Source organism: Fragaria vesca, linkage group LG5, assembly GCF_000184155.1.
Source record: "Fragaria vesca subsp. vesca linkage group LG5, FraVesHawaii_1.0, whole genome shotgun sequence".
Taxonomy (NCBI): domain Eukaryota; kingdom Viridiplantae; phylum Streptophyta; class Magnoliopsida; order Rosales; family Rosaceae; genus Fragaria; species Fragaria vesca.
In genome coordinates this window covers 28573706-28587422 of record NC_020495.1, presented here as the reverse complement: position 1 = coordinate 28587422, position 13717 = coordinate 28573706, and the positions used below count along the sequence as shown (strand labels likewise).

Below are 13717 nucleotides of genomic sequence, written 5' to 3'. Positions count from 1 at the left end.
ATAATTCGGCTACTCCTCTAAGTCTCGGGAGTTGAACTTCCCATAGCTCTTTTGCAGCTGTTATAAAATTTTGACTTATTTGAGGCCGACTGCTTTAGAGATGCGTTCTTGTAATTCAGTCGGTTTGCATAAATAAAAAAGATATTAGAATTGCACAATTCATAGTTCAAAATCAAAGAATTTAGAGTTAGTTTTCGTGTTATTTTTTTCTCAAAAAAAAGAGAATGAATCATCTGTTGACATTATTAGTGTTGGATGTAACAAAAATGTGGCTAAGCTAATTACCTCAGAAGGCCATGCCAACCTTATCAGAATATTTAGCAATCTTGGAAGCGTTCACACTCTTTTGCAAGTATACCACCAAAAATACGAAGAAGAAATTAAAAAAAAAAAAAAGAAAAAAAAGGGAAGATAGCTGATAGTCTTGTGTTTGCGTGCCAATAGCACACGTTTCGAGGCTCTTTATTTGCATACGTGGCGTCCTGTGAGTGGAGCATGAGAGCTGCTCCATAAGTGGCTGTGCTCAAGGTTTAGCAAAACCCCAAAACCAGGATAAGGAAGCATGACTCCATCACCTTCTCAATTATTAACTGATTTTCTCAAAGGCTTTTATCTCACGGTCTGTGCCATAAAAAATATTTCTTTGTGGGTCCCTTCCCTTTAACCAAACAATATCGGCGAGCATTTCGATGATATATCGCATTATCTCGTGACGATAAATTTGTGTTATAAGTTTTCGATGAAAAGCGCGCCCCTTCACTTCATGGATGGCTGGCCATTTGAACATTTTTCAAAATATGGTAAATTCATATTTTTCAAATCAAAAATAATTTGACTTATTAGTGGTTTAGTCCGGCCAAACAATCTCTTGATTAGCTTCATAATATATGTTGGCAAGTCTGTGAGCAACTTTGTTGCGAGTTTGTGATGCAAACCGAATATGGGCTTGCTGTAGTCGCTTCGTTCCACCTACAATATCATCAATAATACCCCAAATGATAAGTAAAGTATAATCTCTGCTTATTGCTTTAGTAATAGCTTCAGTGCAGTCACTCTTTGCTTTTTGTATTTGTATAGAATACATGTCTAGACCATCTCAGATTGTCAAGAGCTCACATTGTTTTGGGAATAAGCAGAGCTTATCGGGTTAGCAAAAGCTCCAATAAATCCACATGTTGCATCTCTTTACTCCTCAAGTTCCACCTCTTGTACTTCTAACCAAGAATGCATCATCAATGTTGAGTTTGTAAACTCCATTTGGTGCATGCTGCCATTTTTGATTAATAACTTTTTGTGTGTTTTTGAGTGGGAGAGACCCTAGCTTTTTGAATTAGCTCCAACAACCGAGCCTGAGTACTAAGATTGATATCTATTGCAGTTTGAGTAGTAGCTGACCATAATGTATTGTTTCAGTTCCCCCATGATGCCCAGATTATCATAAGTAATTTCTCATACTTGTCTTTTATCAATGTACCTACTTTGTCTAGCATCTAGTCTTTAAAATGAAGAGTAGGCAAAGATGAGCATTGCAGATTAATATGATTACCAATTCAAATCTGTTACACAATAGGACATGAACAAATAAATGTGTTGATATATAAGTAGACAAATATGTTCTAATCGGTCAATTATTCTGATTTAGACTTAAAATTATAGAATACAAGTAAACAAGAAATCAACTAACCACTTATACCGTCTACATACAGCGTCTATCACATTCGTTTTTTTTTTTTTAAACGATGACACTCGTTATATATATAAAAAGAATATAAATTATATGGTGATGAAATGAACACCCGTCAGTACCACCGACTCATGAAAAAAAAATCATAATTCGTAGTTATTCCTACAAAATTGCGAGAATGGTACCGACTCGTGAGACGGTAAATTGGGAAAGAAGATAAATAGAGGGAGATGTGTATGAGAGAGCGAGCTTCGAGAGAGTGTGTCTGGATAAGGACCCTACGACCCTTCTGCGTTTATAAATTTCCCTTCCTCCGATTGCCACACGATTCCTACCTTCACCTCTTTATCATTCTCTCTTTCTCTCCTCATCTTCATCCATGGATCCTTACAAGGTACGAATCTCAATCAATTATCCGAGGAATCACATAGTTACAGAATCGCTAACAGCTTAGTCTTTCAAACTCATTGAATTGAATTTGTGAAATTAGATTCCTGTGATTGCTTTTGTTGTTTTCAACTTGATTGTTTGACCTCAAACTCTGATGGGTCTTATGTTTTGATGCGATTGGTTTTATATGATGCAGTACCGCCCTTCAAGTGCTTACGATTCCCCGTTTTGGACCACCAACTCCGGTGCTCCCGTGTGGAACAACAACTCTTCTCTAACCATTGGAGCTAGAGGTACACTCTTTCCGTAGCTCCCCTTTTATGTACTTATATGTTCCTATGGTTATTCGATTCCAGAATAGTATCCTTTATTGTTCCTGTTCTTGTTTCCTCGATGTCTATCTATTTTTGCTGTGTTTCTTATCTGTCGTCGGGTTCTGGCTTTACCCTGGTGTTGAAGTTTACATGGTTTACTTATATTTCTTTTGTAGATTGTCATGTTTTGTTGATTACATATTAGTTGCAGAGTTATGTTTGGATATTCACAACTTTTGAAGAGATTGCTTCTGAATTGGATGCAGATACACATCTTTTTGTTAAAATTTGGAATTATTTTTCGTCCTCTATCCGTACTTTATAATTTTTAGTACTTACTCCTAACTATTACTTCTCAGCCAATTCATGCAGCCCCCCTTTTTTGTTTTTTGTGAAGTTTTTGGTTGATATCTGAAACCTACCTTCCAAATGGAAAAAAATTATCAACCTTTTGTAAATTGAGCATTGGGAGCACCTTGTTGTCTCCACTCTCTCTGGGATTGGTTAATAGCCGATATTACTTTATCGTTTAAGGAACGTATACTTTGAAAATAAAAAAGAGGATTGAACTTAATGTCCTAATATCTTCATGTAGTTTCATGAATGGATCTAAAAAATAAACTGTTACATAAATATAGGGAAACGTAATTCATGGTTAGAAATATATGCAGAGTACTGGAAGCTGAGTAGTTGCATTTAAAGAAGTAGATACTTTTTTCTAGAAAATTTAACAGTTATGTTTGTTTTCAGGTCCAATTCTCCTCGAGGACTATCATTTGGTTGAGAAACTTGCCAATTTTGATAGGGAGCGAATCCCAGAACGTGTTGTCCATGCTAGGGGAGCCAGTGCAAAGGGATTTTTTGAGGTCACCCATGATATTTCTCATCTTACATGTGCTGACTTCCTTCGAGCCCCTGGAGTGCAGACACCTGTCATTGTGCGTTTCTCAACTGTTATCCATGAGCGTGGCAGCCCTGAAACCCTGAGGGATCCTCGTGGTTTCGCAGTGAAGTTTTACACCAGAGAGGTGAGGTTGATGATAAAATGACCTCAACATCCTGAATTTAGCTGTATAATCATTACTTAGATAGACATTACTGAGTATCATAATTGTGTATAATGGATCATAGGTGTCATCACTGTCATGGTATTGAATGACCTCAATATACTGAAACTTAGCTGGATAACAGTAACTCAGATAGACATTGTGAGAATCATATCAAGTATTTCGGTCATGGTTAAACAAGTTTGTCTCAGAAAACTATGCAGTCTTATTACTTTATTGAATAATGTTATTCATATCTTTCATTTCATTGTTTATTTGAAAATAAAGAAGGGATAGTGTGTGTGTGTGTGTGTGGGTGAGGGGTTGGGGATTTTTGAGGTGAGTCGTCCTATGCAGGATACCATTCTGTTTACCATATGGAAGTTCTTTTGCAACCTTCTGTGCAGAATGTTGGTTTCTTGCTAATATGGTTATTAGTTTCATGTAGTTGTACTTCGGTTGTTTTCATGTTGCAATGGTTACTCATAATGTTCATCATTCTTCTTAAACATAGGGAAATTTTGACTTGGTGGGAAACAATTTTCCTGTCTTCTTCGTCCGTGATGGAATGAAATTCCCAGACATGGTCCATGCTCTCAAGCCTAATCCAAAGTCTCACATCCAAGAGAATTGGAGGATCCTTGACTTCTTTTCCCACCATCCAGAAAGTCTGCACATGTTCACCTTCCTATTTGATGACCTGGGAATTCCACAAGATTACAGGCATATGGAAGGTTCTGGTGTTAATACATACACTCTTATCAGTAAGACTGGGAAGGCATACTACGTGAAATTTCACTGGAAGCCCACATGTGGAGTCAAGTGTTTATTGGATGAAGAGGCTATTAAGGTTGGAGGATCTAATCATAGCCATGCTACCCAAGATCTCTATGACTCAATTGCTGCTGGGAACTACCCTGAGTGGAAACTTTACATTCAGACAATTGATCCTGACCATGAGGACAAATTTGACTTTGATCCGCTTGATGTGACCAAGACTTGGCCTGAGGATATTCTCCCCCTGCAGCCAGTTGGCCGTTTGGTTCTGAATAGGAACATCGACAACTTCTTTGCAGAGAATGAACAACTTGCATTCTGCCCTGCCCTTATTGTCCCTGGTGTCTATTATTCAGATGATAAGTTGCTCCAAACTCGGATCTTCTCATATGCCGATACTCAGAGGCACCGTCTTGGCCCAAACTATCTGCAGCTCCCAGTTAATGCTCCCAAGTCTGCTCACCACAACAATCACCATGAGGGATTGATGAATTTCATGCACAGGGATGAAGAGGTACTTTGTTATTACTGATCCCTTCTTCCAGTTTGAATTTGCTTAACATCCTTTTTCTCAATGGATGCTGTTGTTGCTGTACACTCCCATTGCTGAAGAAGCTGAGATGTTACTCTAATTCTATGCTTCTTTATTCACCTCAATTTGCTCTTATTCGAGGTTCTATCGTTACATTTTAGGTTAATTACTTCCCTTCAAGGTTTGACCCTGTTCGTCATGCTGAGAGCCACCCCATTCCTTCTGCTGTCTACACCGGAAGACGTGAGAAGGTCAGTTTTTATTATTGAATATGAGTTCTCCGATTTCCCTGTTACAGTGTCCTCTGCATACAAATCAAATTTTTGGCTTTCTTTTCCCTTTTCTTTTTTTTTTTTTTTTTTTTTTTTTCTAGTATTCCAGCAGCACAGGTGGTATCTTTATCTTTTTAGTCTAATAGAAATCATATCTAGACTTTTTGAGATTTGCTTCAACACATGGCACAGCTTTGTACTTCAGTAAACATATTCTCTCTTGAGAATCCCATGACTTCTGAGAAACCCCACAACATATTACTCCTTGTTGTAGTGTTTTCGAGTTGTACACATCTGTGATTAAAGTGTTTATACTGTCTTTGTTGGTCATGCAGAGCATCATTGAGAAGGAGAACAACTTCAAGCAAGCTGGAGAAAGATACAGATCTTTTGCACCAGACAGGTACCTTTCCATATGATGTCTGTACAAATAATGACATAAATATATGTACTTCCTTGGTAGACGTTACATCCTTATATTTCCTCCATTTCAGGCAAGAACGGTATATCCGCAGGTGGGTAGACGCCCTATCCGACCCACGTTGCACCCATGAGATTCGCAGCATTTGGATCTCATATTGGTCTCAGGTGAGTCCTTTTGCTAAGTATCACATCGAATTTATAGAGTTGAACATCATACTATACAAGAATATGAGAGTTGGTATTAGATTGAAGGAGTCATGTTGTTCTGATGCTATATGCTGGTATTGACAATGCAGGCCGACAAATCTTTGGGTCAGAAACTCGCATCTCATCTCAATGTTAGACCAAACTTTTGAGAGTGACACACTGAGCCAGATGTTCAAGTTTGGGGAAGAAAAAGAGAGGATAAATCACATGTCAAATTTGTTAATCCTTTGAAATATGTTACCCTAAATCTCAGCATGTAATGTGACCTGTTACAGCAGTGTAATAAGTGCCAGTCACATGTGCCGATTTCATCTTGTTTCCGAACATAGCATACATAATATTGTTTACTTACACATGCCCCTTTTGCTTAAACTGCTGACATATTGCCTATTATGGTTTTATGTGATGTGAAATTTCAGTGCACGATCAAAGCAGGATGCGAGTAGTTGCTTGGTTCTCATTGTTCACTGTACGAACATGTACGTTCTGCTTTGATTTCGCATTGAAATTCTTACATTGCACAATGTTTGCTGGCTAGTATGCTCTCCGACTTGTTTGTGTTGGAACTAGAATGAGAATTTACAATCGTTATGTACAACCGTGAAGTGCAATTTAAAAAGAAAAATGTAAATCCAGATGATAGCCAGTAGTTAACTGTTGAAATTATGAATGTTGTTTGCAGAATCCTGAACGAGTATGCGAGGCCTTCTGACCAGCTTAAAATACTCCCATGTCAAAAGCAAGAGAAAATTCCTGATAAATATAGGAGTTTGATCTGTGCGGACATGCACAATTGGGACTTTCATTTTTGTTTGCTAGGAAATATACGTGAAGGGAATTTCATCATTCCGTGAGTTTGTTAGGAAATGCAATTCACTTTTTAAAAGAAATATACAAAATAAAAAAAGGAAGAGAATTTTTGCTAGTTGGGCCGAACTAGGATGGGCATGATTCTACATATGAGATTGGTTGAGCAACTAGTCAAGCTCTAAACCCTAATTCGAGTGCCAAATGGAGGATCAGGCTCCATGTCCAAGTGCGAGGAGTGTATTTTGATTACGATGACGAAGCACAAGGTTCTTTCCCAATCAATTGTAGACGTCCCAATGCTCATGGAGGTCTTCATCGTCCTAACAACTCAACCCTTCAGCCTCTCTCTAATAGGTATCAGAAATATTCAGCTCGAATCCGAGTTTCACCTTTAGAGGTACACACATTCTTTTTAGTTTTTTTTTTTTTTTTCTTTCTCAATTACTACTAATTACGCAAAGGTTTCTTTGTTTGGATTCAAACAGAACCTCGGTAGCTAGCTGTTTGGTTAGAGTTGTATAATAATTGTTAGTTTCTGCTATTTCATTGCTAGGAGTGGGAAGGTAGGTTGGATATTGGCATGAGCAACAATGTGACAACTTCCATTTGATGGCTGTTTGAGGAACCATACTTGTCTTAATGTTTTCAATAGCAACATAGAGAAGCGCTTTAACATCAAATTTTTGTGTGCTTTGTAAAACAAGGGTTTTGTTTTTTGATTGTTCTATATATTTACTACTGGAATGACTCGTATTGTTTGTCAGCAGATATTAATTGCCATGCGAATGTTATATCAGAAGGCCAAGCTTGTGCATACCGACCTCAGTGAATTCACATACTTTACTTTGAGGTTAGTATTGCAATGAACTCTTGAAATCTTGCACAGTGCAGCATGCAATTTTATTAATTCCTCATATCTTTATGGCAGGGGCACCTGTACATCATTGATGTTTATCAAGCAGTTGAGATTTCCCACTCTGATGCCAATGAATTCCTATGTCAAGATTGTGTCCATGTTTCTGTAAGTTTTTACCAAAGTCATCTGCTATATTTTTTCATTGTCTTCAAAATGAACGAGTAATGCATTCAGTGACTATGAGCTTATGAATCATTTGGTGCCACACAGGTGACACAGGCTTTCTTCAAAAAACGTGGTGTAGCAGTTATGACAGTCAGGGAGCTGTTTGATTTTAAAGTTGATCCAAGTATTGCTGAGGAAGCAGTGGACAGTTATTTGGATGAGGTTTGATCCCATCTTTTTCCTGTCAAATCAGAGCAGACTTCGGCACGGCCGCTGATTCAAGTGGCTTTGATTTCAGGTACATCAAAAAATTGCGGACAGAGGAGGATACATCTGTGACAGATGAAATTGCAGAATCTGTATTTGTGCAGGTGACAACACTAACTGTTTTTATAAATCCACAATTATAAACAGATAGACTTGTGAGATTAACTGCTTGCATGCAATTTTATTTTATTTTATTTTATTTTTTTTGCAGGCATACATTCCAAGTACACTAAACCAGGTAATGATACGTTGAAGAAGATGTACTACGGTTAACTAGTGGCGAGGACACTGAAGACATGTACTATAAAACAATCACAGGACTAAGGCAGGCTCTTTCTTGCGTCCCACCATCTGCATCTGAGACTGAATCAGACTCTGGTAGTGACGAAGAAAACTCATCAATATAATAGATTCATACTCCTCATCTGAAATCAAGGGCGAGGAACCTCTTGGTAAAAAATTAAAGTTGCCAGAAAAGAGAACAAGAAGAAAGACAAAGAAGAGAAGAGGGAAGCTAGGAAACACAAAGTGCCAAAGGCTGTAAAGAAAAGAAGAAAGAAGTTGTCCCAAGGTGGAAGGAGTCGGTAGTTTGTTGGGATGGACTGATGATGGGAGATACAAGAGCAGTAATTGGCATTGTTATTAACTTAACTTATTTCTATCAGTTATTAGTTAGGTTCGTGTTGGAGTCTATTGCTATGAAGCACATATCTGATGATCACTCAGACAGGCAGATAGAGGAGCATATGAGCTACTGATACAAGTCCAAACAGATGGTTAAACGTTTTTGAATTTGGCTAGGTTTTGTAGAATTCATGTGTGTAGGTAAAGAGTTATGAGTGGTTTTGAATATCAAAAAATATGCTGAATATGTTCTTACTTTTCAAAGTTTAAGATGATCCTCTCTTTAAAATGTTAATTTCGGTTCCACGATTTTTAACGGGTTGCCCTCTAAAGAAACAAACCCAACACAAAAATGTGGGTATTAGTAACAGCTTGATAAAACCAGAATTTTCATGTTCGGAGAGGATATTTAATCTAAATTTTTGTTAATCGATTTAAACAATGAAACACGCATAAAAGTGAGCTTGTATTTATTTATTTTTAAAAAAATTTGAGACCCCAGGCTATCCGGATGTCTCAGCCGAGATATAAGAAAGTGAGCTTGTATACTCCATCAAGAGAGCTGACTAAAGTGAATGAGGAATTCGAAAACAATTTGTCTAAGATGAGCAAGTTGAAACGGGAGTGGGCTGCTTTTAACCGACGGCTAATTGGACTACACGGCTGGCGCGCTGTTTTGCTGCCGTGGCGGTCTGTCGTCCACACGTCGGAGCCGTCGAGTCGGTCCGTTAGTTGTCCGTGAAATGTGAAAATGTGTCCGTCTGGTCAGTGATAAAGGGTAGGACGGTATATACAGGTCGCCTGAATTTGGTTGGCATATCCCCTAATATGTTGGTATGGAAATCGATCTCGAGTGTGACCGGAAACGCCCAACTGCCCAGCGATTTCCGTTCCGGAACGGACGAATCCAATCGGGGTGCGTTCGCGACCCGGATCGCTAAACCCAGCGTTCCCTCTTGCCAAGGCCTAAATCCGTTAGACTAATCCAGTATGAAGAGGAAAAGTTTGGAAGAAATTGTTGTGATCTAAGGAACCCAAACAGAAGGAGTGAGCACAGCTTTCATTTGAGAACATCTGGTCACTCTCTTTGGCTTCAACACAAATCCCACAGAGGGTTTGGGATGAAACATCGGCTTCTGGGTCAAGCACTTCATGGGTTGCACTGATTGGGGCTGCTTCGGTTGCTTCGGTTGTCAAGAGTTGATGAGGAACACGAAGCGATGTTGTTCATTGTTTGGGAAATGAAAGCGGTTTGTGTTTATCCTCCCATTTTTCCCTCTTTTTTTGTTTTTGTTTTTTTTGTTTATTGAATTATCCTCTTCCGTATCATACTTTGGAGAAAGATTATTTTTTATTACTTTCAGACTAATGCTAATTTTATGTTATTTTTATCTCTTTATCCTTTGTTAATAAAGTGGTTTTCATAGTGTTTCTATAAGGAGTGGTCATGTAAAAATGATTTATTAGAAGTAATTTATTTAATTAAAATTAGCTAATATATGAAAACAAAAACTTCATCGTCCGATATGGTCATGCTAATTAAATAGGTTTATTGAAAAAATTCACCCACATTTCGGATTTGTTACGTCCCCCAATCTAATCAGTCAACATTAATTCAACCTTATTTTTACACGAAACGCGGTAAACTGGTATAATTACGGTTGACAGATTTTACCAGAAATTAAACGTTACCGGAAGTTTATGATTTTTCAACCCTAGCCGTATTTCACTGTTCCGGTCACATCGTATTTTACAAGATTTGCCAAAATTTTCCTTCTTATGTATAGTTGGTTCAAAATGATGTACAATTGTATATAACCGACTAAACAAATTAAACATCTTCAGTAAGCACGTGGCAATCCGAGGTCATAAATATGTGAAAACAAAATTTCACCGTCCGATGTGGTCATGGAAATTAAATACGTCTCTGGAAAAAAATTCAACCCGTTTCGGATTCGTTATGCCCCCATGAGTCAGTCAACATTAATTCAACTCATTTTTTACACGAAATGTGGTTGACCAGCATCGTGCGAAACCCCATTTTTTCCCGTTTTGGAACCTAGAGTTTGTATATAGGAGATTTATGAACCCATGAAAAAATCTTGTTAAATTAACCCTCCGGTGGTTAGACTCTGGGTTAAGCATAATTACGGTTGACATATTTTACCAGAAATTAAACGTTACCGGAAGTCTGTGATTTTTCAACCCTAGCCGTATTTCACTGCTCTAGTCACACTCTATTTCACATGAAAAATAGGGTTTCGCACGATGCCGGTTAACCGCGTTTGATGTAAAAAATGAGATTGAAATACAGTTGGCCGATTCAATAGGGAACCTAACAAATCTGAAATAGGGTCTATTGTTTTCAGTAGACCTATTTAATTAACATAAGTATCTCAGACGGTAAAATTTTAATTAAGGTTGAGGATATGCGGTTACGCCGGGATATATTATCTAACTGTTAATTAAAATAAATTACATATAATAAATAGGATTATGAAAAAATAACAAATGAATTACCACAAATGATATATAGAACTCCTAACAATTATAGATTAGGATTGAAGTACCCCCAATTAACATACTACATCAACCTCATTATTTATAGAGGATAAACATGTAAATTACTAGACAGAAATAATAAAGGAAGATGTTTTTATTCTTTTGAGATGATGCGGTGAAGGAGATGATTATCCCACAGATCCAATATAGATTTGTTAATCCTTCCAGCAAATCAAAGATTGCTTTTCAAACCCAAATCTGCAGCTACACAAACACTAACAGTTGTTCGGGGACTTTTAACACAAGGAGTCGTGGACAGTATCAAGTCAACAACCTTCGCCACTTGGGTTCGCTCAAAATGACGACCCGGATCGCGAACGCCCCGATAACATTCTGGATTTTGGTAGGTGTTCAAGGCTATTGTTTCCGGCGGTTTTGCTCTTTTTCTTTCAAATATTGATCGATATGGGAAATTGGGAAATCTTCCTCGAGAGACAAGTCAGATCGCGCCGGTCAGCCGGAGCCACGCTTCGAGGTGACCGGAGACAAAGAAACCGGGTGGATTTTTCATGTGCGAGCTCTTTCGAGCGTCCAAGCTTCTTCACCAGATCTGTTTTCATCTCTCCTACCCCAACTTCATCTGCCTTTTCGTACGAAACTTTAACCGTGCAAGTGCAGATGAAATTGCGCACTTGCAATGGTATAAGACTACTCTGCCCCCCGGTTAAACTCAGCCAAACTTTCATTTTGTTACTCGGCTTGACGTCGGCTTCGAGGCCGTCCACGGGTCGAAGTTGGTGTCGGTTTATAGCAGCCAACGCCGTTGAAACGTACACAAGTGAAATGATGCGCAAGTTGAAAGTGTACACGAGTGAAGGATTCCCGAGTGAAATCAAAAGAGAACTCACTCGCTCACAATTATAAAATGCGGTGGATCTCGAAGAATCAGTAGTTAAATTTAATTTTCACTCAAGAGCCTAGGCTCAAGTATACAAGTACAACTTGTCATCTCAGCCGTCAACCATGCTTCTAAATAAATAAATATAATCAGTTTTTCTCCTAATTGAGATGGGGACATGCCTATGAAAGTACGTTTTCACATTATAAAACTTTATTCGATGTCATTATATAAAGTCTATGATGATGGTAACGGGGTGATGAGATTCAAGAGCTGGATCAAAAACTAGGTAGCCATCCTAATCAATCTGTTGGTTATGACAAATTATGAGTTGGAATTTTCCAGATGATCTAATTTGTTTTTACAACAAAGATCTCCTCATGGAATCTTTATCAGTCTTGCACAATTATCGGGCAATCACATACAATATGAAAGAAATTATATTCTAAATACTAGTAAGTATGTTGCATCTTATTCCAACATTTCTCTTCAAAGTTCAAACTGGCATCTAGCTAGATTCCTTTCATGCCTAACTTGTTAGGTGAATTATGAGTGAAATTCTACGGTGTGAAGATAGATGGGTACCCAAATCGTCTCACTATTTAGTCGTTGGCAATAATTGTTTTCCAATCTATTTAAAAACTCAATCAGGTGACTTCTATCAATGACTAAGTTGTTGGAGCTCTTGTATCTTAATTATTTATGTAAAACTTCATTTTCGTGGGCAAATATATATTCATAAAGGAAAAAAAAAAAAACAGACCTCTGATGACAATCAAGTCAATGGAGTGTGTAATTTATGGAGTGTCTCCGAGGTAATCAAACCATCTCTGCTTCAAATTTTTGGGTTTTGATTTGGCTGCAATGCTCTTCCTTCGGTAAGGGCGATGATCGTGATGTTGTTGTGACTATAGTGGCGGCGCGGGGTTTCCTTGGTGGTGGTCATGCTATTGCGATGAGAGGAGCCGCTCTAATTGCTTCTAGCTTCGGGCGTTCATTGAAGTCAATGGTGAAGAATTTGGGTCCAACAACGACAACAACCACATTTGGGGTCAATGCGGTCTGGGCCGGATTGGTGGGTCTAGAGTGGCCGGCTTCGGTGTTTTGTCGACTAGACACAACAACGACGTTGTTGGGAATCTTGTCAGTTGGTTCTAGGCACTAGAGAAGGCGGTGAGATTCTGTGGTTCGGTTTGTGTGGTTGTGGTGCGGTGTGGCTGGGCTTTTCGGCAACTTTGATCTCTGATGGAGACGATTAGTCTAGCTAGCTAGAAAGTTCAGCTACCTGTGATGGTTTGTCGGTCGGCGACACGGTGGGACGCCAACGTGTTTGAGGATGTAAGGCCTAAGCAATTTGTTGCAACGGTTGCAGAATTAGGGGGATTGACACCACTACAATTTAGATCAACACCCACATATTGTGTGTGTGGGAAAATTAGCCTAAAATGCCACACATATGTGTGGGCAAGCCAAATTGCCACATTACACCCACAAATATTGGGTATGTGCGCTCTAGAGATGTGGCAATCTAATAAAAAGCCACATTTGTTTGGACTGTAGCATAAGTTAGAATACTAGCCTTCCTGCACGCGCGATGCGCGTGTGGAAGGGCCGCGCTCGCGCGTGCGTATGTTTTTTTTCCTCATGAAATATGTTTTGCATATGTATATTCAGTCATTCATTTTTACCTCATTATGTGTCATATGGGAAATAAGAATGTTACACATTCCCTAACTCTTATAAAATGCAAATATATTTCAATTTTGCATATGCCTACAACCATATTCTTGACTTGAAAAAAAAAAAAAACATATTACTTATACAGAAACATTCATTGGTCTACTAAAATATGTACAATTTATATGGCATGCACTAACAGAAGGGTAGACATGTTTAATAAGACTAATTATTATCGGTACTACCATGAAAAAAAAACATATTGTCTTTAAA

General features: G+C 38.3%; 1 protein-coding gene and 1 pseudogene across 1 annotated transcript; both read left to right on the top strand.

Annotated features, from left to right (window-relative positions):
* Nucleotides 1–1930: 1930 nt before the first annotated feature.
* On the top strand, nucleotides 1931–6243 carry LOC101298322 (catalase-like). The gene is made up of 8 exons (XM_004300633.1): nucleotides 1931–2078; nucleotides 2271–2367; nucleotides 3139–3416; nucleotides 3949–4725; nucleotides 4905–4994; nucleotides 5351–5418; nucleotides 5510–5603; nucleotides 5735–6243. The coding sequence occupies exons 1-8, from the start codon at nucleotides 2064–2066 to the stop codon at nucleotides 5792–5794; spliced, it is 1479 nt and encodes a 492-aa protein (XP_004300681.1). The 5' UTR covers nucleotides 1931–2063; the 3' UTR covers nucleotides 5795–6243.
* A 955-nt stretch (nucleotides 6244–7198) lies between these two features.
* Nucleotides 7199–8416, top strand: LOC101294572 (annotated as a pseudogene).
* Nucleotides 8417–13717: the final 5301 nt, after the last annotated feature.

Bases quoted from the DNA above. Each gene is read 5' to 3' on its own strand.
- LOC101298322 (XM_004300633.1), top strand. The intron at 2,368-3,138 runs GTACACTCTTTC...GTTTGTTTTCAG, and splicing joins TCTAACCATTGGAGCTAGAG to GTCCAATTCTCCTCGAGGAC. The intron at 4,726-4,904 runs GTACTTTGTTAT...GTTACATTTTAG, and splicing joins TCATGCACAGGGATGAAGAG to GTTAATTACTTCCCTTCAAG.